This window comes from Petromyzon marinus, chromosome 17, assembly GCF_048934315.1.
Source record: "Petromyzon marinus isolate PM22_M1 ecotype Great Lakes invasive population chromosome 17, UKy_Petmar_22M1.pri1.0, whole genome shotgun sequence".
In the NCBI taxonomy this organism is placed as follows: domain Eukaryota; kingdom Metazoa; phylum Chordata; class Hyperoartia; order Petromyzontiformes; family Petromyzontidae; genus Petromyzon; species Petromyzon marinus.
The window spans coordinates 14,403,260-14,431,050 of record NC_133683.1 but is presented as its reverse complement, the minus strand read 5'-3'; the positions used below and the strand labels follow the sequence as shown (position 1 = coordinate 14,431,050).

General features: G+C 51.7%; 1 protein-coding gene across 2 annotated transcripts; it reads right to left on the bottom strand.

Moving 5' to 3' along the window:
• Nucleotides 1-219: 219 nt before the first annotated feature.
• On the bottom strand, nucleotides 220-27,791 carry SLC35F4 (solute carrier family 35 member F4). 2 transcript variants are annotated; one of them, XM_032956050.2, is made up of 7 exons: nucleotides 27,578-27,791; nucleotides 12,263-12,569; nucleotides 11,296-11,515; nucleotides 8,492-8,617; nucleotides 7,913-8,105; nucleotides 6,095-6,184; nucleotides 220-5,887 (listed from the first exon to the last, which is right to left on the bottom strand). In XM_032956050.2, the coding sequence occupies exons 1-7, from the start codon at nucleotides 27,765-27,767 to the stop codon at nucleotides 5,655-5,657; spliced, it is 1,359 nt and encodes a 452-aa protein (XP_032811941.2). In that variant the 5' UTR covers nucleotides 27,768-27,791; the 3' UTR covers nucleotides 220-5,654. The 2 variants fall into 2 exon arrangements, with proteins under 2 accessions (XP_032811941.2, XP_032811942.2); XM_032956051.2 differs by lacking the exon at nucleotides 27,578-27,791 and adding an exon at nucleotides 13,493-14,451.

Below are 27,791 nucleotides of genomic sequence, written 5' to 3'. Positions count from 1 at the left end.
CACTGAGAGTGCATTTAGAGATTGCATTTGGAAGCTGATGATTCAGTTGCCAGGATTTGGATCCTCCCTCGTATAAAATAGCGGTTTATGGAGCAGTTTAAACCAAAGTCTTCTCCAGTGCTGTTGCCACCGCCTGCCCGCGGCACACACACACACACTCGCTTCCGCTCACAAAGACATTGTGTGATTGTTGTTACATACTCGGCAACTCACGAGAAGTCACTGTGGTATAGTCTTTATTAATAAATTATAATTTAAGAAATGTACACACTTAAAAACTATATACACATTCTTTAATAATGAATGAACTTGAAAACACTTAATTTGACATCTAACATTGTATGAGCACAAGTTAACGTTCAGCAGACTGGAACGTGCATTTCAGTGTTGCAATGCCTGTGGTGAAACGTGGGTGTCGTGACATGCAGGGTTTTTAACTCTTTGGTTCCTGCGGATATCCCACCTGAGGACGATCGCTTGTGTGGCGATCAAAACGTCGTGATCTATTATTATTTTTCTACCCACGTGACTTTACCGAAAGAACCAAAGAGTATGGATTCCTGCAGTCACGAAAGCTTCAAATCAAGAATGAAGGTTTTGCTTTGGCCAGTCATCAGTCGGTAGCCACTCGGGCCACAATTTATCTCGCACAAATATACAAAAAAACAACACGGTCATAATTACAATCATTTCGCCACATTTAACACAATTATCACAGCTTGACAACATCTCGCGCACGTACACATTGACAAATTTGCACTACCCTGTTAAAACAATGTTTTCATACTTGAACACACTCACACACACGGCCACAAGTACACAGTTCTTTTGTCGGCAAGTTGACCACAACACATCAAAGCAGAAAGCCCCTCTCCCCAGTTGGTGCGCGCCGTGTTTGTCACGCATGCTGTAATTGTTAGTGTTGCCCAAACGGCAACTTTTTACACACCGTGGTCTTATTTTTTACTCGAGCCGTCAGTGGAATGTGTCACCACTTGTCAGGTGGAATCCACTTTGTTCCATTGACCACCTGGTAATGCGCGCGCACACACCCACGTAAAACAAAGACTTCACCAGCTCGTGGTCTTAGGCGAGGGTTCAGGGGCAGTCACGTGTCTCAACGGTAGCGCATTCGCCGCTTGTTCTCGAGATTTGCGGTTCATATCCGACGGGGTGCCCGGGTTATGACTACGGGCATGTTGCGTGTAAAACACACGCCGTCTGCTGCACAGGGCATGCTTAAGATCCCATGGCGTCATTTGAAAAAAGTAGGCCATTGTGTAGGTGTTATAGTCCAAATTAGAAAATGTACTTGTAACCTTACACATTAGCGACATCGCCCCCTACTCCGAAAGTACTGCAGACTGTGATATAGCGCCTTCGTGTAAAGCCTTGCATTTTCAGACTGGGTCGAATGTTCTAAATTATTACTATCCGTGTGAGTGTCTGTTCTGGATATGTCAGTCTGTGTGCCACCTAGGTGTGGCTTTACTTTACGTGCACGGGCTTGCTGTGTGTTGTGTTATATCCGGAGTTAAAGTGCCAGAACGCTTTGAACCTTTGCCTTAAAGTTGCGGGGGATTTTCTTTTTCATGATGTCCGGACCCCTCCGTCGCATCCGTTTACACGTCACAATACATTACAATCACCTGACTGTGTGTGTGTATTTGTACAAAGACACACACACGCGCACGTATACGCACGTATCAAGGTAACTGTGTTGCATTGTCTGCTTTCCGAAGATGAGGGTATAGGAAGCTACAATTACTTGTGCACAGCTTGGCACCAGTCTTGCCAGGAACGCTGTGAGAGTCTTTTGATTGAACTCTAAATCCTACATATAAATCATGCTCTCTAGGAACACATGCCTGCAATTTTTGTGAACTCATATGCAGACGCCTGGAGTTACACGGAGTTAAAAAGTAACATACTTAAATAAATCAATATTACGTATAAAAACGCACTTTAATCGTTTAGCGTTGTTGTTGGTTAAAAACGTGGGGCTTTTACTCTCGTTTTGCTGCATTTGTTTGTGGTCAGCGGTTTGCCCGATGGAGGATTCCAAGTCCTTAAAATCCAATCTAGGGCCACGATGATTAATGGCTGTCTCTGCACCATTGCGGCAGGGCCACGACGATTAACGGCTCGCTCTGCACCAGTGCGGCACTGCGAGATTTCCCCACGCCACTTGCGCTGGCACGGTACTTTTCGGATGAGTCCGCAAAGTGGACTTGCAGTAAAGGTGCATCCCTGCAATTTATGGATCATGCCAACGCAGGTGGATCTACCTTCGTTGGAAGGGGGGGCTCAGAGATCACCGCTCGAGGGTTATTTGGCCTGCTCTTCCACGCTGGTTGAATGTCTTGGAAGAGGTGGACGTACCCACACTTTATCCCACCACACGCGCGACCTGTTGATCACCTGTCGTGTACTGATTCATACTGCTGGATGGCCAGAGGCGGGTGAATTCAAGAAACTTGCCCATTGTGTCAACTGCCACGGCGGGGAATTGACTTGCAATCCAGAGGTCGAATCGGCGACCTCTGGATTGCAAGTGCAGTGTGCCGACTATTACACCACGACAGCATCACAGCGCGATCCGTTACACGGTTGTAAAACATTTCTGCGTGCTTCGTGTGCCGTATTGTGGCGGTGACACGGTGGTTTCAATGTAATTAATTTTCAGGTTCTATCGACAGCGCTCAATGTGGAATTAAAAAAAAACTCCACCTTCGGTCACTTTTGTGCATATCCACTGGAGTGTCACATGGCATGCATTCATCAGACCAGGGTTGGCAAATAAACTCTAAAAACATCAATACAAGAGGTGGCTCAGGGTTTAGAGCACTGAGCCAGCAACACTGATTTCCTGGGCTTGAGTGTGGCTTTCAACCGCCTGTGACTAATTCTAGATTTGAAGCTTTCGTGACTGCAATGATTCATAACTCTTTGTTTTTTTTCGGTAAAGTCACTTAGGTAAAAAATAAACAAAATAAATGAAAACTAAATTAAATCACGACGTTTTGGACGCTTGTGTTGCGCCCGAAACGTCGTGGTTTAATTTAGTCTTCATTTTTTTTTTACCTACGTGACTTTACCGAAAAAACCAAAGAGTACACCTGTGACTAAACTGGTTTCTCTATAAAAATGTGATGGTCTTGCTAATGACTGCACAGACACCCATCGTATTAAATGTGGTTCTTCTCTTCGTGTGGCAAAATCTCAGCTGTAAAAACCATAAAACGTCCGTATTGCCTATCGTCTATCGAATGGCTCATCAGAAAGCAGTGCCCGTAGTATGCAAAATAGGCCACTTGAAGGGAACTCGAAAATACTGTGGTTCTGTGATATCCACTTATGTGGGCCGTTTTCCAATATGGGGTGTGGGGGGAGATATTCTGCTCAATGAGAGCTCCGAATGGACACTTTGTCTCATGGTATGAAATTGATAGCACAATTGAAATAATAATATTGGCAAAAATAAAAAAATCTATTCTTTACATATACATCATTACACTGTGAACGTAGTTTATCCGCTGGGCGGCAAAATGGTAACCACGGAGGCCGAAGGTCTGTAGAGGCTGGGCGCGACACTCGCTTCGAAATGGCACTAACCAGGGGATTGTTCATCTGCCGCAGGACTCACCCAGCCACGGGAGATGGCCCCTGCTCGTGATACCCGTGCAGTAAATATATATTGATCGTGTGACTCATGAAGCATCGCTTTCAAATCTGTTTTCATCCTAGCCCTAAAAGCAGTGATATATATAATTTATAAAGTGCTGTGTTGCGTATTTTACATGGTGTGTGTATACATATGTATTGCTTATCCCTGCAGCTCAAAACCGAGATGAGAATTCAACTGTATAATCGTACATTGCCCAGGTAATTAAAATACCCCCTCCCCAATATATCTTGCATTAATGCAATACAGTTATGGGTTTTCTCATAATTATTTATTTAAATACAGGTTTATACAAATTCGGTTCGTGTCCTCTATAAGAGAAGTATGCTGTTGCTGCTGTGTTAGAGAACCGTGTAGAAATTATTTGCTGTCATTTACAAAACAAAATCGAACTGGGCTCAGGAAATGGCGCTCTCTCTCTCTTCTGCAGGAGGCAAAACAATCCCATCTCCAAATGTGCTTTCCCGACATCGCCCCCTCTGCATCTGTCAAAATAAAACCTGGTACGCTTCTCGTAAAAAAACACACACATTGAGCAGCTATTAGGCGCCTGTAAATCATGCGTTGCATACAGACTGCACTGCTGCGTTACGACTGCATTAAACACTGTACACTTTTGAAATGCGGATGCCCACGGATCAATCGGTGGCCTCGGAAACGAATAGTGAACTAAATTCTCTCTTTGCAGCCTCTTGATGAGGTGCCCTGCTCAGACGATCTAAAGACAAACTTCAAAACGCCAGAACTTCTCTCTGCCGGTGGAGGGGTTGATGGGTTAAGGTTGGCGTTTCTGATCCTCTCCACCCAGCCAGCAGTGGATCTGCCTACAACGCAGGACCTCCCAGAGGCTCCTGGAAACCCCGGGCAGAATGCCACGTGGAGCTCTCTTTTTCCACCATCCACCCACGTGATTGTGGGGCCCTCTTTTTGCGTGAAGCCCAGGGCAAGTCTCGCCCCCTTTTGCCCTTCGCTCTGGGTGGCCCTACGTCCGCGCACGATTCGATCACAGTCGACTCTGAGGAACCAAATGGTGAAAGCCAAAGAGCGTGAATTCTCTCCCTCGGTGGCAAAGCTTTGGGGTTCCAGAGAGGGGCTGCTCAATGGAACGCTTGCAACGGTGCGTTCTCTCTGCGGAGTTTTGTATGTTCTCCCCCTGCTCTGAATGGGTTTCTTCAGGGTTCTCCGGGTCCCTTTCAAAGCTAAAAACATGCATCACTGGTCTAGACCAATCAATGCGGGACCCTGCTAAGTCTTCAAACTCGATGTGGCTTTGCTGGGTAAGTCGGTCATTATTGTCGTATCATAATGACGTATTTACCCAGCCTCACCTCTGCGCGTATTGCTTATCGGTTGGCAGTGATGAAGACCCCGTGATTTTAGGACGGAGATGCAAACGCTAAAACAAAGGTGGCACGCGGAGGATGTTGTGCTTCGGCTGAAACCACCTACCCAGCGCCGTGCTGCTGTCCCACTGAAATACGTTCCCCATTGCCGCTTAGGCAGCTGATCCGTTTCGTACGGAGTTCGTCCCGTTGCGATGTTAAGCGACGGCATCGCGACAGAGCGTCGCAGTTGAGCCGTGCGTCCCGGCGAACCGTGATGGATGCGCACATTGTAACCTTGCTGCGTACGGCTGGTTTCTCACCACCTGCTGACTTACGCACATTACGGTCGCGCAGCTTTCGAATGTGCGGGCGGTGCACGCCAGACCCTACACAACAGACGCAAGGGACCCAGGTGCCGGGCTACTAAAAGGGAGGGAAATCGAACGGGTGGGTGTTGGTGGGTTGGTTCTTGCGCCAGGATCCGGTGCCAACCGCGCCAGGGCACTGCCGCGCAGCCGTGCGTCTACGACGCCCCTGGCAGCGGCAACGGCGGCATAGCCGAGCTACGGCGCGCGCGGGATGAGCCGAGGACGTCGGAAGGAGCGGGGCGTTTGCGGGCGCCGCCACCGCCGACAGCGCCGCGTTCAGCAGGCCGCGATGGCCCGGCTCTTGCTGCGCGAGAGCATGCCCAGCTCGGGGTGCTCGTCCCCCGCGCCGCCTTCCTCGCGCTTCTTCTCGCGCAGGCGCTGCACCAGCCGCAGCGCCACCTCGTCCCAGTCCTCGGGCAGGTGCAGCAGGAGGAAGGCGACGCAGATCACCAGCAGCGCGGGGAGACGCAGCGAGCCGAAGTCCACGTCCGTGCAGAGCGCGTCCGTCACTGCGGGCCCCCCCCCACCGCCAAGAGAAGGGCGAGCGGTTAGTTAGGATGGCGTCGGGCGCTAGCGAGAGCGCCGGGGTTCGTGGTGTGGGCGGCAACCCTTCCCGTGTGCGTATGTACGTTGGGACTCCTTTCGCATCCCCACTTAGCCGACCGTCGTAATCGGAGGTGCGGACTGCGGGGTGACCATGCGCCGAGCGGTATTACCTGCATTGCCCGGGACGCTGAGCAGGATCCCAAAGGAAATGAACGTCGGGTAGGTGACCGCCACACCAAAGTTCACCAGGATGTTGAAGGCTGAAAGAATATCGCACGTTCGTGGTTATGATCTGGTAAGTCACACCAGATGATTTTTGGGTGCAGTCTCTGTTAACCCAAAGCCAATTGAGCCAGTCCACAAGGGTCTCAGAAGGATGAGTTCCGCTTAACCATTTTGCTAAAAACCAGCGCGTTAACCAGTTAGACTTTGCAGGTTCGCAACAACAATACAAAACACACGGTAGTTTTTTTTTAAAGTGGTGGCCATCTGTTTACAACTCTGAGACATTGATTTTGTGGGGGAGTGGGGGGGAGAATCATCAAACGAGTTCAATGTTGACTTATCCACAAAGCGGTGCTCGTTTTATCCACCCTGGAGGGATGATCAAGCAGCTAAAAAAAAACACGCAAATCTGACTGGCCTTGGCCAAAGCTCCCCATTCTAAAAAAGAGCCTTTAAGACTCGGCGAGGCTCTTCTTGGTGACCGGAATGAGGACTCTCAACCTTCCGATTGCTCCCACACCGAGCCACCTGACGGACCACGTTCAATGTGCCCTCTAGCGGATTGACGGTGAAGTTGACCAAGGGATGGCCGCTAATTTTACTTGAACAGGCCAGCGACAAAGTGTCGAACCGGTTAGAACCGGTAGCCGAATATTCACGCACTCCACCTCTCCCGTTCTGGAGCAGCAAATTGAATATGGGTTCGATCTCGATTTGAAGCTTTCGTGACTGCATGAATCCATACTATCTGGTTCTTTCGGTAAAGTCACGTAGATAGAAAAAATAATAAAAGATAACGACGCTTCGGTCGCAACACAAGCGTCCGTCACCTGATGACTGCTTTTTGGGTGCAGTCTCAGTTGAGCCAATACCTGATGACGGACGCTTGTGTTGCGACCGAAACGTCGTGTTCTTTTATTATTATTTTTTTTCTATCTACGTGACTTTACCGAAAGAACCAGAGAAATATGGCTTCGGTTTCCGATCTCAGAGACCTTCATCGTTGACAGGGGCTGAGAGCAGCTCTTCAAGTGACATCGTCACCTCTCGTCCACACTCCAGGCACTCGGCCTTTCCCACGCGCATTCGAGCACAGTCGGAATTTAAGCGACGGACCAGATTTAACGCGACTGTAAATTGACGCAGCCGGAGTCCGTCGACGAACTCCGCTCGAGAACTCTGCTGTTCAAACCCCGGAGACTGAGACCCGGATTCAAACCCAGGCTCTTGAACGATGCTGGCTCAGTGCTTTGACTTGGGTTTCGGCCCCCTAACGGGCCGTCCATAAATGACGTCACGCACCTGGGAGGGGGGGGCGGGGGGGGGTCAGACATTTGTGACGATGTGTGACGAGGGGGGGGGGGGGTTTGAGAAATGTGACGTCACATCAAAATTAATTGTTATAACAATACTAATTGTTATAACAACACTCCGACAACATCAGAGTGCAGCGCCACATTAAATGCGCACTACAATGACGATAGTTTAAAGCGATTTGAAGCGTGTTTTATTTTAAAAATGGAAATATGGTTTGAGGGGGGGGGGGGGAACAGAGCTTTGTGACGTCATATTTGAGGGGGGGGTCTGACTTGTTGTGACGCCGTGTGACGAGGGGGGGGGGCGGGTAAAAAATAATCAAAAATCGCGTGACGTCATTTATGGACGGCCCCCTAAGTCCCGCCCCCCCCCCGGGCCACCCCTCGCTAGGATCGTCATCGGCAGCAGCGAACGGGCCCCCCCCCCCCCCCGGACACGCGTCGTACCAAGCAGGAGGCACGCGATGCCGCAGATGCAGCCCCAGGGCAGCGTGGAGGCAGAGGGCCAGTACTCGACGCGCGTGAAGTACAGCACCACCGGCACGGCCGACACGAAGAGGATGTTGAAGAGGCCGAGCGACGAGAGGAAATGCGCGGTCTCGCCGAAGTTTGCGCTTCCCAGAAGCATCTTGAACAAGACCTGCGGGTGCCGGTGGGGGTCGCGGGGTCGCGGGGTCGCGGGGTGAGCCGTGAGCGAGACGGAAGTCGGATGCTGCGGAGGGAAGGTTTCGGATGCACGCGATCTCTCGGCCCGGTTCTGCCCGCGTAGGCGACGTGAGATTTTTTGCGAGGTTTGTGACAAGCTATGAGGACAGAATGAAAGCAATTGCTGCTTGCGCGGCTTCTGGAGGTCGCACTCTGAAGCTACGCGACGTGCTTTCGTGTCGCGCCGCGCGTCATTCGGCTAGGAGCTCCCGGGCGCGTGGAGCGAAACGTCGGACATCGTGGCGAACAACAGCCCACGGCGGCACGACCCGAAAACGCGTCGGAGAGCCGAACAACAGCTTCCGGTGAATCCCGTGGCACCTGGTAGAGCGCAGAGGTGGAGGCAGAGCCCACAGCGAGAGCCACCCCCACGATGGAGTCGTGGTGGAAGCCGTCCACGTAGACCATCATCACGATGCCGGCGATGGCCAGGATCGCTGCCACTATCTGCTCCACACAGACGTGCAGACACAGACACGCGGACAGGCAGAAGCACAGGCAGCCTTGGACGCGAGTCCGTGCATGTGTGTGCATATTGAATGTTTTTTTTTTTTGCAGAATGCACCAGATCTCAGGACGCTAAAGCGGGATTTGAGCCTGGTTTGCATTTGCATTGTAAGTTGCCTGTGATTACCGGATGTCCTAAGGCAAGGCTGTCAGGCAGCCTGGGAGATGCAATACAGCAAAGAATCCATGGTTGAATCCATTGCTGTCACAATAGGACCACGATGCACTTCTTCAGGACCTGCCGATGTTTTTTTTTTCTGCATAATGCACAAAGGCCGCGTGCTCTTTACACGTGTATGTGTTGTTTGGAACCTCTGAGTGTAGCGTTAAAACCACACCATCATCATCCTGCCCGCTATAGATAGCCCTGATTGAAAAGTGATGCATTTTTTATGTATTTATTGCAATTACTCGAGTGAGCACATTTGCCTTCACCAATCTCTTACCCCAGGGCCCCGATTATGCCCTAACGCACAACGCTGTGAAGCTCCCATCACGGGCTTCGACGAGACGCTGCAGCCTGGCTCGCCAGGAGAACACGGCACAGCAGAGCGCGGGCTAATATCATCTTTGCCGCTTTCCTCCCACACGTGTAGTAGACGCTCATGAATTGGCTGAAAACATCTTAACATGTAGAGGACAGCAGAGCTTCGGCAATTATGGGCACCGGGATCGCCTCCTGGCTGCTGCGCTCCAGCTCGTCTGCTGTTCCATGGCAATTGTGTGATGCAGTTCGCACGAACGAACGCACCATTTAAAACTAAGACAAACAAACTAAACACAATAATCAGTTTGAAAGAAATTCGTTTTCAATCTAGATTTAAAAGTGCATAGCTCCAGCGGCATCCTAATATCAGAGGGAAGAGCGTTCCAGACGGCTGCTACGGAATTATTTCATCTAGCAGTGGATTGATCCTGGCTGCTGATGGTGAAGATTAATGTACCAGTAGTCGCTCTCGGGGTGTGATGTCCCCCACCGTAGGAATATGGAATTTCTGCCGTTGGCTCAGGGCCGCCAATTAGGGCTACACAACGCTCCGAGCTCACTTGAGTGTGGAGACACTTTGGATTCTGAACTTTTATTTGCTAATATGACCGTGTAATTAGTGCAACTCTTGAAGGTTTAATTAACATCGTTAAAATGGTTCTTCTCCTGCGGCAATAGCAGCAGCTGGAAGCGTTCTAATAGACACCGCTGGGGCTGGGGGAGGGGGGACAGTCGGAATGTTTCCGATGGCGATCGAGCGAGCGAGCCGCGTCGTCGGGACGACCGGCGTGTGCCGAGCGGCCGCCCTCTCGTCCATCGCGAGCGGGCCAAGCGGACTCCATGGCAACCCGGGATCGTCTCCGGAGGTTGGCGTTACAGCGGGAAGGCCCCGCGTCGCGTGCGGCGAAACGTCGGACATCGCGTGGGGGGGGGGGAAGCGGGCAGTGACCCCGCGAGGTCGCGTGCCTTCCGTGGAGTTCTGGGAGCCAGCCAACGGGCGGCAGCGTGGCACGGTAGTAGCATCCGTGCCTCGCGGCAAGAAGCCCTTGGGGTGTGTTACGTGCTCACCCTGGCCTACAACGGGTTTCCTTCCGGCTTCTCCAGGTTTCTCCCGTTGCTGAGCACACACGCAATGTGCCTTGTGTTGGCCAAAAATCCCAAATGGGATTGCACACAGCGGCCGCGTTAACCCTGACTGCAAAAAACTTTGCCAGAACCTTCCTGAAAACGAGTCTTGAGACTCGGCAAGGCTTTCCTTTAAATACAGAGTATATAAAATATATATAAAAATAGCCTTTTGCCCGTACAAGGATGGGTCTGTTGCAGTAAATCTGAAACTTGCAAGCGAAAAGCAGACGGCGACGTGATATTCTTTGCATTAATGCGTGTGCAATTTGTAAGGGCACGGTGACACAGACTTCATTCATTTCAAGGTTATAATACATTTTTCATCATGATGTCCTTTTTACTTTGATGCTTTAACAGCGTCACGGAGATCACGTGACGTGAGGGTTCTGTAGCGAGGGTTGTGAGTTGACGCTGAGGAGGGGGGAGGGGGCGCCTCGCCCCCCCCATGTGGAGTGACGTCAGCCGCTAATTATTATTAATGGGGGGGGGGGTGTCCATTTGGAGAACGTCACCTGCTCATGATTATTAATGAGGGAGACTGTTCGATGTGGAGTGACGTCACTTTCTCATGATTATAAATGGAGGGGGGGAGTACTCCATATTGAGTGACGTCACCCGCTCATGATTATTAATGAGGAGGGGTGGGGGCCAGGGGGGGGTGTCCATTTGGAGGACGTTAGTAAATGTAATCAGCCCGTCATTCCTCTGGGGTCAATAAAACGAATACCACTCCGTGGGCTGTCCTATGGAGTGACTCACCCCACGCCATGGCAATGTGAAATCTCCACCACTTGCAAGAAATCACCGACTCTTTAACACGACGACTCACACCCGGCAGGAGTGATGAGGCGTCTTCACGTTGGCCGTCCCTACCCCGCGGCCCGTCGCTCGCCCCCCGCTGCCACCGTCCAACGCGGCCTTCGTGCCGTGGCTATCGGCCACCGGAGGTGAGGAATTCGCGGCGCGAAAGGGTGGAGGGCCCTCGGATCGCGCGCTTTCTCACCCGGACGCCCATGAACTTGTCCTTGAGCACGATCCACGACAGCAGGAACACGAAGGCCTTGTTGCAGCAGAAGAGCGCCGACGCGTCGCTGGGCGGCAGCTTGCGCAGCGCCAGCAGGTACAGGTAATGCGTGAGCACCCAGAGAGTGCAGAAGGGTGCCAGCCGCTTGAGGAAGAGACGCACCGTCATCCCGTCCTCTCCGACCAGCCGCGTGCACTCCCTGCCGGGGGGGGGGGGGGTGGGGAGCGGGCACAAAGGCTCAAAACGTCCAGCGGCCGGCAACAACCAGCACTGTTGCAGATGCAACCCTTCGGCCGTGGCACGCCACGGGAGCGAGGAGAAGTGAGCTGCAGATTGAGGAAGAGCAACGGGTCCACTCTGGTCGGTTGTGTTTGCGTGGTGCTCGTTGGTGAGCGTGCTTGGACCCATCGGCTCGCTAAATCCGGATTCATTACCGGTGGATGGAGTCGCGATTAAATCCAGGATCGGTGCTCCGTGTCCTCGGAGCCACCCGGGCAGCTACACGCATCAGTCACCGCGATGTTATTGTCACACGTAGGCCATTATGTTCCAAATTAAAAACAGTTCCTCGCGTGATGTTTTTGTGTTGTTGTTGCGGACGGACTCGGAAATCTATTTAATTAGCTACGCAATTAAAATCCAGTCGCGGCACGAGTGCTGTATGGATTTATGCTTTAAAACTTAGTTCCCTCTCGTCTCCATCTTGCGGCGTCCCTCTTAACCCCGACTCCTCTTTACATTTACATCAGAGAAATAGATCGCTATTTAGGGAAAGCAGAGCGAGAGTCGAAGTACCCGTGCTTTAATGAATCATTGATGAGGACTCCAGCGATGGAAACGCTTTGAAGAAGCGCGCGCGCGCACACACGCGCGCGCCGGTAATGCAGTCGCTCTTGATTTATGTCACAAGCCGTCGCGTGCCGGCGAATTTCACGGCGGCGCTCACCGTAGCAGCTTGAGCGGCGACTGGCGCTCGCTGGCGCTGGCCACGTGGCCCAGGTAGTAGATGGGGAAGAAGGCGACATTCCAGGCGGTGGCGAACCAGGTGAGGAAGAAGGGCGCGTAGACGCGGGACGAGGAGAGGCGTGCCAGTTGGCTCACACCGACGAGGCAGGCGGCCACGGCGAGCAGAGCCCCCACGCCGCACGCGCTGCGGTGCGCGCCCTCGGGCGTGCAGCAGCGGTCGCAGCGCGGAGTCCCCGCGCCCTCCCCTCCCTCCGGCTCCGTGCGGGCCTCGGTCGGGGATTCGTCACCTGCGGGCCGCACGCGCACGCACGCACGCACGCGCGTGCACACACGCACACACACATACACACAGATGCGCGCACAAAAGCACTTTCTTTTTATACAAAAAAAATGTTCAAGTTTCAAATGCACATTGATTTACCCGGTGAGGCTCCACGAGCGAGTGCCCTGGGTCACCAACATGACAATAGCACAAAGCAAAGGACAAGACTAAAGCAAATAGGCATCGGTGCAGAAACAAGCAATCAGAAATCAGAGCTAAAATAATCGAGTAGACATCAGAGCAGAGACGACCAAAATAGTCATCGGAGCAACGAGCGAAGGACATGGCAATGGTAACCATGGCAGTAGCGATAGAAGAGTGATAGGGAGGCGAGGAGTGAATGTGCGCTGGATCATCGCCCACCCTGACTGCTGTGCTCTGAATCCTGTCAGCCTGTAGTGAGGGAGGAATAGGCGCTTCACCCCAATGAAAATGCGGATAGAAATATAAAAAATCGACAAAACGAATTTACAAATGTGACCTCAAGGCCTGTAAAATGTAGCAAAGACAGTTGAAGAGAAACGGTTCAATTAATAAATGCGAACGGTGGCAGAACAACAACGAGAGAGAGAGAGAGAAAGACAGAGAGAGAAGAGTCACGGCAATTGCGTCCCAGACGCACAAGCGAACGACCGGGAGCGATAACGATGGTTGAAGTCGCCAGCGCTGATGACTGCAATCAGCGTTGATTGCTAAGACCGTTCGCGAAAACGCCGACTCCCAAACTCGCAACACGGCATTAAGCACAGGAATGCGCCGTGTATTTATCGATCGGTAATAAAACATTCGTCGCGACGGTCATCTTGGGACTGCGACCCTCGGGAGGGGAGGGACGGACGCGTCTTCCACGGCGACCGTCACCCCGCAGCCTCGGCTCGCCTCGCTTACCGGTGCCACGGGTGGTGGCGCCGGCAGCGACGGGCGCCACCCTGGCAGAGTGCTTCCTCATGGCTGCTTCCCGGCCGCCGCCCAAACTACCGACGCCACAGCCACCGCCGACTGCCGCTTCAAGGCTCGGCTGGGCTTGGCACGCACGGCGACGACCCCCGCCAGTGCCGCACCATCACCGCGCCGCAGCCCGTCCCCTCTCCCCGCGCGCGGCGCTGTCGGCAGCGGCGTCTCGCCGTGCATCGCTTCACCATGGCGACCGAGCCGCTGGTCCCATTGACGTCCCCCGGAGCGAGGGGGCGCAGCTACGACAGCCGGCAGCTGGCAGCGCGAGTGGCTGGGTAGGGCGGTGAAGAGCGATGGGGTCGTGCGGTTGGGACCGACGAGGCGTTCGCCAACGCCGTGGCAGCAGCAGCAGCAACCTCGGCAGCAGTCACCGATGGGAATGCGGAGCGAGCGCTGGGATTATCCGGCGCTGCGCACTGCGTGGTTTTTTTTTTGGCCAGTCATCGTTTTTTTTTTGTGGCAGAACCTTTCAGACGCTTGACGCGCCACCGTAGATTTCACAGTCGTCGTAACGGAAACTATTCAAATATGGAAACTTGAATTGTCCCTCTCCATCACTAGCACCATCATCATCATTATCAATGATTATTCTTTGATGGTTTGAGCTGATTATTAACATTGACATGATTTGACTAAATGTGCAAGTTCTGACGTAAATTGCCACACACATAAATTGGATGCACTTTTGCCGACACAAATACACCACGAAATGAAAGCATTCAATTCTGTTCACACCACGAATTAAATTGCCAGCGGCTTGCCTCCGTCTAGCAATTGCAATGCGGACCACGAGCAAAAATGACGGCAGCCGGTGGTGACTTCATTGTACGGAGGATGCTGTGACTCACTTTGCATTGACACAGACGGGCGCGTTGGGAAAACAGCGAAAACAAAAATCAATTACCTCCTTCTCTTGTGACGCAAAGTCAAGTGCGTTACGTGTTACGAAGGTTCCGTGCAGCCGTCTCGTGCAGATGAATCGATTACACCGTGGACACGGCCAGAAGGCGGCGGGTCCCTCTGCAGGTGCCACGGGAGCGAAAGAGCCGAGGCCCCATTCCCGGCGCGGAAATGAAATGTCGCTTCTGCTTTGTGGGGGCCTCGGCGGAGGCGGCGGCCGCATTAGCCGGGCGGGGGATGAGCGCCGGGTTCATCTCGCGTCGCACGAGCGCAGAGAAGAGCCACTGCGCGAACGCCTCGCGAGGGCGCTCACGGAATTCAGTGTCGGTGGGGGGAGGAGGAGGAGGAGGAGGAGGGGGGAGGGATTCACTTTTCGGTAGATAATTGAATTCAAATGTGGCCAGCTGTGCGATTGATGAAAATTAGCGAGTAAATTAATGCGCAATAGGAGCACGGAATAAAACATACGCCGTGAATTGACATAAGAGATGCAGAGACTCTGTCTCGCCACGGGGACACGCGCAGCCCGAGGGCTCATTGTCCCGCGGGTTAAGCGTCATTAAGTCAAGTGACGAGCCCCATTGGGAGCCGAGGTTGCTGTTGTATTGCCCAACTATCTACCAGACGTAATGTATCATATTAAGATATAAGATATGTTTGACAGTCCGCTCAATGGGAGGTCGCTCCTTGTGTGACGCTGTGGGCTGGAAGTCCAAACCTCTGGCCATCCGGACAATCTAGATGCCCTGCAATTGACGTTTACTATCTCAAGGGATGTTCTACGTTAACCATTTTAATCACTAAATAACAGCATGGCTGATCCCCTCTGTCTACCCAGGCTCAAGCCTCATCTTCTGCGCCAAAAACTGAGCAGTTCCATATACAATCCAATTGTTTTGTTCAGTGGGGAAATCCTCTTCCTCCCGTCCTCTCCTCTCTCTGATTCGCCCCTTGGCCTCTGTGCTGCATTCGGCCCGGGGACGGAACTTGTCTACCGAGCAGACAGAGTGACGACATCAGTGTGTGGGTGCTCGGTGGATTGCTACGTTGCATGATTGTGAAAGAATGTGGCAGTGGCTTGGAGAACCCTTCACGTAGCAGAGGATCGACCATGGCTGATAATAATGATAAAGATGATGATTTCCTTATGCTTGTGATTCAACTGCCCTGGAGTTGATTCGCCCGTCTGCCACTTATCCTACCTGACTCTTTGTTGTCCCATTTGTACCATCTCATTTATCCTGTTCCGTTCATCCATTTTTGCCCACTGCATTCGCCGAAATGTAACGTTGGCATATATGTAATACGCCTTTGCGTGGATAGTAGCTGAATCACCACGTCGTAAAATCAAGAGTGCATTTGGGTATTTGCACCGTTCGCATAGCGCAAGGCCATTCCGAGGGCACTGCTGCAACACAAGACGTCCTCTGCGCTCGTTTCACAGGAGAGGGAGAGTTTGCTCTCAGTCTCCCGCGCACCGCCACGTCTGTGTGTGTGTGTGTGTTTTACTTGGGGAGCTGTAGTGTAGCGGTTAGCGCTTCGAACCTGGCCACCCGAGTTCGATTCCCGCTCACGGCCAAAATCAGTGACGATTATCTGAACCGGTCCTGGGTCTCCCCTAGATCGACTCAGCCTCAAATGAGTACCTGGTGCGGTGTGTAAACATCGCCACTGGGGAGACAAAGGCGGCCGGGCGTGGTGCTGGCCGCCTACCCCCTCGTGTGCCGTTCTGGCCTTCATAGGTGCTAACTAACAACACTTGCCACAACATTCTGTCACAGGCTATACGGGGGACCTTTGTCTGTGCTTTTATAACACGATATATATTTAAAAAAACGATATCGCCGACTGTATCCATCATCCGCGCTTTGACGTCCTCTCCGCAATTCTCGGGGCCGTGTGCGGTTTGGCTCTGGCCGATTCGAGTCAAAGCAGAACGCCAAGCCGGGGCCGTTTCTCTACCCCTGAGCCCGTGGCTGCGGTGGCACTCGGCGCCGCGAGAAAAACCCCACGGCTCGCGATCATCGATCCCGAGAAACCTCAAACGTAGCGCCTGCCCTTTGCTGCCCACATCTGAGGGCGCGTCCCCGGAGCGCGAGCCCCGAACCCCCGCTCTCCCCCGACTTGGCTCGGACGCTCGGTCAACGTTTCACGATGGCGCGGCAGTCGACGAAACCCCCTCCGCCTCTGGCCACCGGGCAGTTGCACGCGGCTACTGGGTGGGGTAAATCGTGGGTACGCCCACCTCTTTCCAAGACGTGCGGCCAGAGCGGAACAGCCGATCTCCAGGGCTTTCCGCCGGCAGTGCAAGAGCTGGAGGCTGACGCTGACCACTCGTGAACGTGACGCGTCCGCCGGGCGGTACTGCAGCGCAATTGGGATCGGAGACCCGCGGGTGACGAGGTTCACGCTTTTTTTGTTTGATCTATTTAGTTAATTAAGTTGTATCTATCCAGATTTGAAGTTTTCGTGACTGCAGGGATCCATACTCTTTGGTTCTTTCGGTAAAGTCACGTAGGTATAAAATGAAATAAATTAAATCACGACGTTTCGGGCGCAACACAAGCGTCCGTCATCAGGTGAGACAACCACAGCAAGAAACAATTGCTGAATTAAGTGGCGTGCCATTTATCCAAGATAGTTTTTTTTTTTGTTGCTAAAACACGCATCCTGCTCAGAAAAAGAGCAAACATGTTTACTTTCTGAAGATATCTTTCGAATGTATCCTGGATGCCGCGAACGCATTGGGATTTGGAACTGGTTCCCTGTGACCTAAACCTTCGAACCAACTACAGACACAATGGGAAACATCCCTTTTGATTTGCAGCTTTCGTGACTGCGGTGTCTGCTGCTGGCAGCACGGTGTCTGCTGCTGGCAGCACGGTGTCTGCTGCTGGCAGCACGGTGTCTGCTGCTGGCAGCACGGTGTCTGCTGCTGGCAGCACGGTGTCTGCTGCTGGCAGCACGGTGTCTGCTGCTGGCAGCACGGTGTCTGCTGCTGGCAGCACGGTGTCTGCAGCGTCGTTGCTGCTCGCAGCAGACACCGCGGCTATCGCGATTTTCACCTGAAGACGAGCGCTTGTGTTGCGTTCGAAACGTCGCGATTTGTTTAGTTTTATTTCAACATACGTGACTTTACCGAAATGACCAAAGAGTAGGGAAACATCCTCTCGAGCGGCACATACATCACAGCGAAACCATTCCGCAATGGACAATGGTACAGTGAGGGAAAAAAAAAGTATTTGATCCCCTGCTGATTTTGTACGTTTTCCCACTGACAAAGAAATGATCAGTCTATAATTTTAATGGTAGGTTTATTTGAACAATGAGAGACAGAATAACAACAAAAAAATGCAGAAAAACTCATGTCAAAAATGTAATAAAAATGATTTGCATTTTAATGAGGGAAATAAGTATTTGACCCCCTCTCAATCAGAAAGATTTCTGGCTCCCAGGTGTCTTTTATACAGGTAACGAGCTGAGATTAGGAGCACACTCATAAAGGGAGTGCTCCTAATCTCAGCTTGTTACCTGTATAAAAGACACCTGTCCACAGAAGCAATCAATCAATCAGATTCCAAACTCTCCACCATGGCCAAGACCAAAAGACCTCTCCAAGGATGTCAGGGACAAGGTTGTAGACCTACACAAAGCTGGAATGGGCTACAAGACCATTGCCAAGCAGCTTGGTGAGAAGGTAACAACAGTTGGTGCGATTTTTCGCAATCATGAGAACGGTGAGGAATCAGCCCAGAACTACACGGGAGGATCTTGTCAATGATCTCAAGGCAGTTGGGACCATAGTCATCAATAAAACAATTGTTAACACACTACGCTGTGAAATACTGAAATCATGCAGTGCCCGCAAGGTCCCCCTGCTCAAGAAAGCATATTTACATGCCCGTCTGAAGTTTGCCAATGAACATCTGAATGATTCAGAGGACAACTGGGTGAAAGTGTTGTGGTCAGATGAGACCAAAATGGAGCTCTTTGGCATCAAATCAACTCGCCGTGTTTGGAGGAGGAGGAATGCTGTCTATGACCCCAAGGACACCATGCCCACCGTAAAACATGGAGGTGGAAACATTATGCTTTGGGGGTGTTTTTCTGCTAAGGGGACAGGACAACTTCACCGCATCAAAGGGACGATGGACGGGCCATGTACCGTCAAATATTGTGTGAGAACCTCCTTCCCTCAGCCAGGGCATTGAAAATGGGTCGTGGATGGGTATTCCAGCATGACAATGACCCAAAACACACGGCCAAGGCAACAAAGGAGTGGCTCAAGAAGAAGCACATTAAGGTCCTGGAGTGGCCTAGCCAGTCTCCAGACCTTAATCCCATGGAAAATCTGTGGAGGGAGCTGAAGGTTCGAGTTGACAAACGTCAGCCTCGAAACCTTCATGACTTGGAGAAGATCTGCAAAGAGGAGTGGAACAAAATCCCTCCTGAGATGTGTGCAAACCTGGTGGCCAACTACAAGAAACATCTGACCTCTGTGATTGCCTATAAGTACTAAGTCATGTTTTGCAGAGGGGTCAAATACTTATTTCCCTCATTAAAATGCAAATCAATTTATAACATTTTTAACATGCGTTTTTATGGATTTTTGTTGTTGTTATTCTGTCTCTCACTGTTCAAATAAACCTACAATTAAAATTATAGACTGATCATTTCTTTGTCAGTGGGCAAACGTACAAAATCAGCAGGGGATCAAATACTTTTTTTCCCTCACTGTAAATGGCTTCGGGAGTAGCTTCGTGGTAAATATCTGAACCGCTGCGAGGGAATGATGAATGCGAGCAGTGGCGCTGCGATGTCCTCCATGGTTATATATATAGACTCAGACTTGCATAGAGACTCATAGACTCACAGAGAGACCCATTGACTTACATAGAGAGTCATAGACTCACATAGAGACCAATTGACTTACATAGATACTCGCATAAAACTTACAAATAGACTCATAGACTCGCATAGATACCCGTAGCAAATGATAGATGTGGGCAGTGGTGTTACCATGTGCGCCGTGGTTTAAGACTGGTGTGAGATTGGTGAGCGCAGTCGCACTGGGCCTGTTCTTCGCTGTCCGTTCGTGTGCTAGGAGAGCGAGAGGTTGGCCGCGCTCTTCCTGCCCAACGCCGCCGCCGCCGCCGCCGCCGCCCTGCAGTTACCGCTCTCCACAGCAGATGGGGCACCTGGCCCGGCTGCAGCCCCGTGCAGATTGCGTGGACGGCATGACCTCCGCCGTGTGGATTGCAGGGTCGAGGCCACGTGCTCTTTAACGAGATGACGATGATCTCGAATACACTTTCCTGTAATTTTCCCTGGGAATGGCGTCTCACATTGTCATCGCGCTACCCTGCGCTTCCAGTGCGGACAGAGACCGCGTGCAACGTTCTGACCCCGCGCCCCAACTGGGCATCTTTGACAAAGAGCTGTATGGCTCATCGGGTTCCTCCAATGTAAGTACATATTCTGATTCACTTGAACATTCTTGCTCACGCAGTTCGCTCAACATAATCTTGCCACGAGTCTTCCGGTCATTTGCAACTTTACAATCTACAGTGCTGATAAAACACATTGCTGTCAGGAATACACTGAGTGGTTCATTTAACTTCGGTGCCAAGAGTCTCGGCGGACTTAGGTTGTGATGCAGGTGAAAAATGGACGATTAATAGCTACGCATTTCTAACTTTAATGAATGTATACTCTCTGTTTTTTCGGTAAAGTCACGTAGATAGAAAAAATAACAAAAGAAAACACGACGTTTCGGTCGCAACACAAGCGTCCGTCTTCAGGTGATAAAATGATCTGCTGTTGTGGCTTTATATAGGCACGGGAGGGGGGGAAGGGGGGGGGGAGCTTCAAATCAAGCTTTAATGAATGTGTATGGGTTTAAACATATATATTGTTAGGGTATAATATTTACGATTTCGAGCAATGGTATAATTATATTTAACACAACGGATGATACGATTATCACGGGCCTTGTATCGCTCGATAGTGTCGCCGCTGTATTTGGGCGACTGGTGAACTGAGTGCCGGGCCTGAGGGCGCTGTCCATGGTACTGGCTGCCGAACCGTTGGCCTCAACATTGTTAAGTGGTGCAGCCACCTTGGACGGCAATTTAATAAACCATGATTTGCTTGAAGTATTTTATCTCGAGATCGAAACTGTGTCCGATAGCAGGATTATCATGGTATCTTCGTGTGTGAACAAAACATGTTAAAACAACGGGGTCACAGCGTTAGTTGATAGAGAATATCAATGGTGGAAACAAATGAATGCGATGTGAAATATCTGCGCAGTGTGAGGATAAATAGGAAGTGTTTCGATGGAACAGACGATATGCACGGTACAATTTCTGCCCGTGGTTGATATTGCTGATGGTGGACACAGCCCAAGGTGGACACAGCCCACGGTGGACTCAGTCCATGATGGACACCGATAGCATTTGTCACCCAAGTCGAGCTGCATCCACGGAGCCGCTTCCGAAGCACGCGGTCCGCTCTCCACAAATCGATTCCACTCACGAGACCTGTCCCAACACCCGCCGCTGCGCGTACGTTATAAATATAAAAGTATATTTATATATTTGAAAAAATCTATGGAGACAGATCGGTGCACATTTGGGAATGCATCTTGAGCAAACCTCCGCTCAGATTACATTAAATCTGTTTATAGTTAGTGGTGTGATGGAGGTCTCGGTGTACACATGTTTTTGTTTCCTCAATAAAAACACGTCAAACTATACACTCACAAAATCGTGTTAGCGAAGAGAATTCGACACGAAACATTCCGCCGGATTTATCTAAGCATGCTGTTTCTTGTTTGCAAAATCATAAAAACCCTTGACTCTCGTGAAGTGCAATAACCCCAAGTGTGATAGTCCTGCTGTGTATATTTCTGTGGTGCGGTGGTGTCAGTGATGAAGGTGGCGAGATTTTTAAAAAAATGTATCGCTGCATTCCGGTCCTCAAAAATGTGGGTAATGGTGCTCATTAGTGCGAGCTGCTGAATGCCACGAATGTGTCGCGAGGTACGAGCCGGGGCTTTATACCCAACACCCCTTTGGGCTATAGGAGTAAACACGTTCCCACAAACACGCCGGTGTGTATACATGCCGAGACCCGGGAGTGAACTCGAGTTAGGCACATACGCGTGAAATTAAAATGTATTTTGTGATGAGGAAGGGGAACTGTGGAGCAACAGTAAGCGCACTGCGCCATGAACCCAGGACCTGTTTGTGATTCCCAGTCACGCTTACGCCAGTGGCGAGTGACATCCAAACCGCTCTTGAACCTCACACTTCAACAACCCGCATTGACCAGTGTGATGATTAAACGATACCCTTGACCAACACGGTATGGGGAGGCCTCTGCCCAGCAGCGGGCGAGAGATATGGGGTTTCCCCTTTCGCCAAGCCCCATGTGTTGCACAGGAAATGTCTCATTCAAGATAATTTCAATGTGAACATCTGCAGAAGCCACGGGGGCCTGGGGTGAATCACGCGGAGGTTCATTAGCTCGTGTCTGGAAACAGCCGCGCACGAGGTGAAATGTACAAATAAAAATGAGTCGAACCCAAAAATAAAATTTATGAAGCAGAAAGAGGAGTGATTTGACCGGCAGTGAGTCTGGTAGAACGTGTCCTCGACATAGCTGGAGGAACCACAATGTGGCTCATCCTTACGACCGTAAAATGGCCGGCCCATTATCATCTAGCGACACTGCCACACATCCCTCTGACTTCCGATATTTCCAACAGCTTCTCACTCTTTAGTCCGATTGAGGTTATGATGATGATGGTTATGATTTCTCCAGCCGTCAAACCGAATGTACATTCTGCTGCCGCCAAGTGCCTTGAGGTGTATTTTTATTCGCGTAGGAAGAAAGAGGCAACGGGACAACAGCTGCCTCCCAACGTTTGGATGGGGATGTGAGTGGCAGGCGAGCCGATTTCTGCGCCTCGGAATTGGTATTTTTCACGGCTCCCCTTGCCTGTTCCACTTTGCTCCATTCGCTGCCCGCCCGCCCCTCAATTTCAAACGAATTTCTATGCTCGTGGATGATTTATAAATCAAAATTGCTTCATCATCTGTGCAACACAGGTAAAGTATTTGTGATGAGTGCAGTCAGTGACGAGGGTTTGGGCTTCCAGGGGAGTCGACGCAACGCACGCTGCTCCGACGCTTTGGGGCTCTGCTCGTCTCCTTGTCTCGAAGAGAAAACATCAACTCGTGACTGCAGGGATTCATATTCTTGGTTCTTTCTGTAAAGTCGCGTGACTTCACCGAAAGAACCAAGAATCTGATTGTTTTTGTTTGCTGAAGAGCCTCGGTTATACCATCGTTTTGTTTTGCATCGTGGCGCCGTACTGCGCTTTACCGAATACAATAACGTGCTACAATATTCGATTTAAATAAGAAGCCCGGTGTAACAGAGAATTATCGTTCATTCTTGTCGTCTGATTAGTAACTTATGTTCCGTTGTAAGGGTAATACATTCGACTATGTGTGTCGTTTTGACGGGCTCGGGACTGGGAATGTAGCGGCCCTCTCTCTCTGCTGCTGCTGCTGCTGAAGCGATCGCCAGCAGAGGTCAGCAGATGGCTACAGCACAGGACACCCTACGTTCAGGTTCACAGCTGCCAAGGAAACACTAATTATCCGGTATATTTTACGTTGTCATCCTTTAGCGATTTACTTGCAAGTTGTACTGCAAATTACCCATGTTTGAGAAAGGGCTCTCTCTGGAAGGGGACACTACAGAACTACTTCCAAGGTCCCTTCAATTGCCTCTTGCCCAGGCCGCCCGACACCATCTCACATTCCCCGCTATGAAGATGCCCGTGACATGTAATTCGGAGTAGGCCATTGTGTGCCGGGCTCCTGAACCAAACTTGAAAAACCAACCGCCAATTATTCAGTTGCGATGTAGTCAAAGCAAGCATCGCCCTCGACTGTGAAAAACTTGACAGGACCCTTCCTGACAAAGAGTCACCAGACACGGTGACGCTTTCCTGGCTTCTAAAACCTATCGATATCGGGCACATTCGGGGGGACTTCGTCTGTTGCCAGCCGAGTTGGGGCAGGTGAAACTACACGGCTAAATTGGGGGACCATCGTCCTCGTGTGTGTGACAGATTGTATGACACGTGGAATTGTGACATCATGCTATCAATTAGACCCTTTGTTTGTCTATGGATTTGTTTGTATTAATGATGATCTGAGTGTCGTGAATGTTAATTTGCCACAGAGGCTTCGAGTCTACACAGCATGAGCAACATGGACTTGGAATGACGCCCAGGGCGAGCGCTGGCGACACGCGGCGTGTGCGGTCGGCCCCGAGGCCTCTGGCACCGCGTGGCCCTCCTGGCCACTCCGGCCTCCGGTCACGGCTCACAGGCCACGGGGCGGCGGTTCCAATTTACCTCTGGATGCGGCCGCGAGAGGCCCTCTACCGCTGCTACTCCGCTTCAAGAGGGAAACCGCCTCGGAATGTGCCGAGCTGAGCAAAGCGACGGTGACTCGCTGAGATGCAATCCACTTTCCCCGTCAAGACAGTGGGGTGCAGGGGTCGTGTGTGGGTGGCGGTGGAGTGAGTGCTGGTGGCAGGGCTAGAGGTGGTGGTGGCAGGGCTAGAGGTGGTGGTGGAGGTGGTGGTGGTAGAGCCAGCTGCCGCTAGCACTCAGCCAAACCAGCTTTGAGGGCCACGGATGATACCTCCTTCGTTTTTTGAATATTCACCTCGTTGATAAATGTCGAAAGCTTAGACCTCATCAAAATGATCAAAGTAGCTGACAACACTGCTTGCAGGGTGATTTTCACTTTGAGTTTCATCACACACGAGGGGGATTTTTTTTTTCAACTCGAAGCGAGCCACCATTATAGGCAAAATGTCACAATAATGGATTAAAGAGTCTCCTGAACGCGCCAGATTACGGCGCGAGAGAACCCCTCTTTGATCTTTGCCGTCACTGCGCCGTTCTGCGCACGTGGTTTTTTTTTTGTTTCTCCGAACCGCATTTGCATGCCGTAGTCACGCCACGGAGGCCGCCCTCCGCGCCAGCATTGTCATGCAAAGCTTCCTCCTCCTCCGCTTCCTCCTCCTCGTGTTCTCAAAGTACGATTCGAGAGCGAATGTCTCCGTCGCGTTGGGCAGCCCGTCCTGCGGCCGAGGTGGCGTGACACTCACATGGGGCTCACCTTCTCTTCGTCAGACATTCGCCCACAAACTCACCCGACCCTCAACACTCACCAGTCATGTGCCCTGTAGCGCGACGCCGGTTGGGATTCAGCGTGCTGCCCGTGCGGGGCCCCCGCGTCACGCGCCAGGCGATCGCGAACTGTCGAGCAGTCGGATTGACCATTGGGTTCTCTGGACGTGCGTACGGACGTACGGATTGGGCAACTCAGTGCAGAGATGCATTTCATTTGCATAAACCTGGAGCGTATAGATGTCGGTGTTGCAGCTAAGCGCCAACCTTTAACTGCGGCGTCTGGGCGTGGATCACCGCCGCGGCAGCAGTCTCTGCAGAGCTGCGAGCGCGACGCCCGACGACACAAACGCCAGAATCCGCACCCGCGCGTCTTCGCGACTGCAGTCCCATTGGTTTCAAACCCCCAAACTGAAGAGGCGCGCGGCTACAATTTTTTTTTTTAAAGCTGCACTTTGGCGGAAATTGTTTCTGTTTTTTTAAGTGTTCATCCGTTGTCAATTTCTTGCGACACGGCGGCCCGATTTGAAGCCGTGCGCCTGTCCCCGCCGCCCTCTGCTCCGCGTGCGCCTCACGCTCCCGCTTCCCTCCCACACGCGCGTCCTTTTTCTAAGTGGACAGCACACTTCGTCTTACTCCGTCTCTTGGCTCCTGGCCCGGCTCCTGGCCCGGCTCCTCTCGGACGGGGGCCCAGTAGAGGTGCCGTGTGGGGGTCACCGTGCCGCCGCAGTGATTTATCGCCAAGGAGGAGGGTGAACTTGGGTGCTGCCCAGGAAGACGTTTGGTGGCGCTGGGCCGAGGCCGGCGCCCCCCCCCCCCCCGCTCCCCCCACACTTCTACCCCCCCCTCCCCCTGATTGGCCCTCGTGTGGATAAGAGGGAGATGCACGTCACCATCGTCACCATCAAACATGAAAATTAATATCACGAAGTCATCACGGCCAAAGGCGCTGATGCCACCACCATCGCCATCAAGAGCACTCATCGTTGTTATTATTATGAACAACAGAAGCCATCATCATTCCAAACAGTTCATGTGCTGCATTTCGTAGCTTGGTATTGGCCTAACATCCCAATGCTGAACAATTACCAAACATCCCAATTGGGATCGCACTCAGCAGCAAGCAACACCGTCCACTACTGCTAACACAGGGCAGGACTCTCCTGATATAGAGTCTTGAGACTCAGTGAGACTTTCCTGGGTAAACAAGTGTAAACATAATAATACATCATGATACTTGTTATTACAATATTTAACGAAGCTTGAGACTGCTGCTGGGCAGTGCTGTGATGCATCTAGTGCTGTATCTACAAGAGCTGGGGTTTTGACGGTGGCGTCTTCTGTTAAATGGAGAGTTTCATGAAACGATTTCCTGACAATAGAAAGGAATATCCCAAGCCCAGTAGCAGCCCTCTCTCTCTCTCTCTGCGCGGGGCAGGCGGGGGGTCACTGCAGGGCTGAGGCTGAGAGACAAGTGAAGTGTGAAGAATGCGGCACGCGGCATTCACTCTGCATTTAGAGGGCCTGATCGTTATCCCGACCAGTGAATCCCCCTCCATCGACCTCTCTCCTCGCCCACCCGTGTGTTGATTCTGAAAAGTAATGCATACCTATTGATTGTGAATAAGCATACACCTATTCGGTGTGTGTGTGTAAGAGAGAGAGGGAGAGAGAAACGGCGAAATTCTACACTGTGGCAATTAGAGTGGTTGACAACGTTAATTGCCTATTTGGAATTTTAGGCCAAATCGATATTTTTTGTGATGAAGGAAAAACGAGGGCACCCAGAGAAACGCGGTCACGCTCAGCACTCCGTGTGCAGGCTGCAGATACACCAGTAGCCGACGTGCTGTACTGACATATTTTGGCCACATCGTAGCCTTGTATAGGATTGAAATACACAATGTATGTCCACAATATGATTTATGTGCTATGAAGAAGGGTCATTGCCTGAAACGTCCCCTATTGGGCCCCCCTCGAGGGGGCAGACCCCTGGGTCGCTCCCCACCCCCTCTGGTTGTGGTGGTGGTGGGGGGGGGCTCGCCCTGCTTGACACAGCCTCGTGTACCCCGAGCACTGTGTACACGAGGCTGCCGCAAGTACACCCGGCACCATGAAACACGTGCCCGTTTATGCACAGTGTACACGTACACTCAAATACATGCACGGCAAGCACCATGTACATGTTCAGGTACACTCAGCACCATGCACACGTACACTACTCGTATACATGTGTGTACACGCAGCGCAGCGTGCATGTGCAAGGGAATGTTTACATGTCCGCTCGGCACTTCGCACTTGCACGTGTGCACGGTGCAAGGCGCGCCGGAGAGGAGGACACGAAGCGCGCAGATCGCAGATGGAGCCCGCAGGAGCAGTCCGATTGTGACATCGCGAGGCCGTGAGGCATTGCGTGGGGGAGGCGTTGGATCCAGCAGTTGATAAATCATGACTGACAGTGCTTGTAATCATGATGATGACTTTTGATGTAGACTGCTGTTAGTTACGTCCGATGATCCTCGATGTTGGTGATATGATGATGTTGACATGGAGGTGATATGATGATGATGGTGGTGATTGGTGGTGATTGGTGATGCTGTTGCTGATAACGTCTGATGATGATGATGATGATTGCTGTTGGTGATGTGACGGTGACATGGCATTATGTTAACGGTGCAGACTCGTGACAGCACCGACGACCGCTTTTGCTGCTGCTGCTGCTGTTGTTGCTGACGACGATGACGACATTGGCGACGACAACTTCTGATAACATCACCGTGACCACCACCAATCGCTACCATCTAAACATCAACAACAACATCATCATCATCGTCATGCCGACAGGAGCATCGCTCCGAGTGAGTACCCAGTCCCCTCGCTCGCCACGAAGTACTCACGCTTGTGGCTGGAGCACGCCGGGTAGTAGCCGTAGTATCCCGTGATGCGCAGGATGCGGTCCTCGATGCTCGCGAATCCGTTGGAAACGCTCGGGACGTCCATGAAGGAACGCGACACGGGCAGGCGCGGAGCGGCGCCCAGCGAGGCGAGCGGATTCCCGGCGTCTGAGAGGCGCCGTACGGGCGGCATGGCGATAGCCGGGGGAGGCGAGGC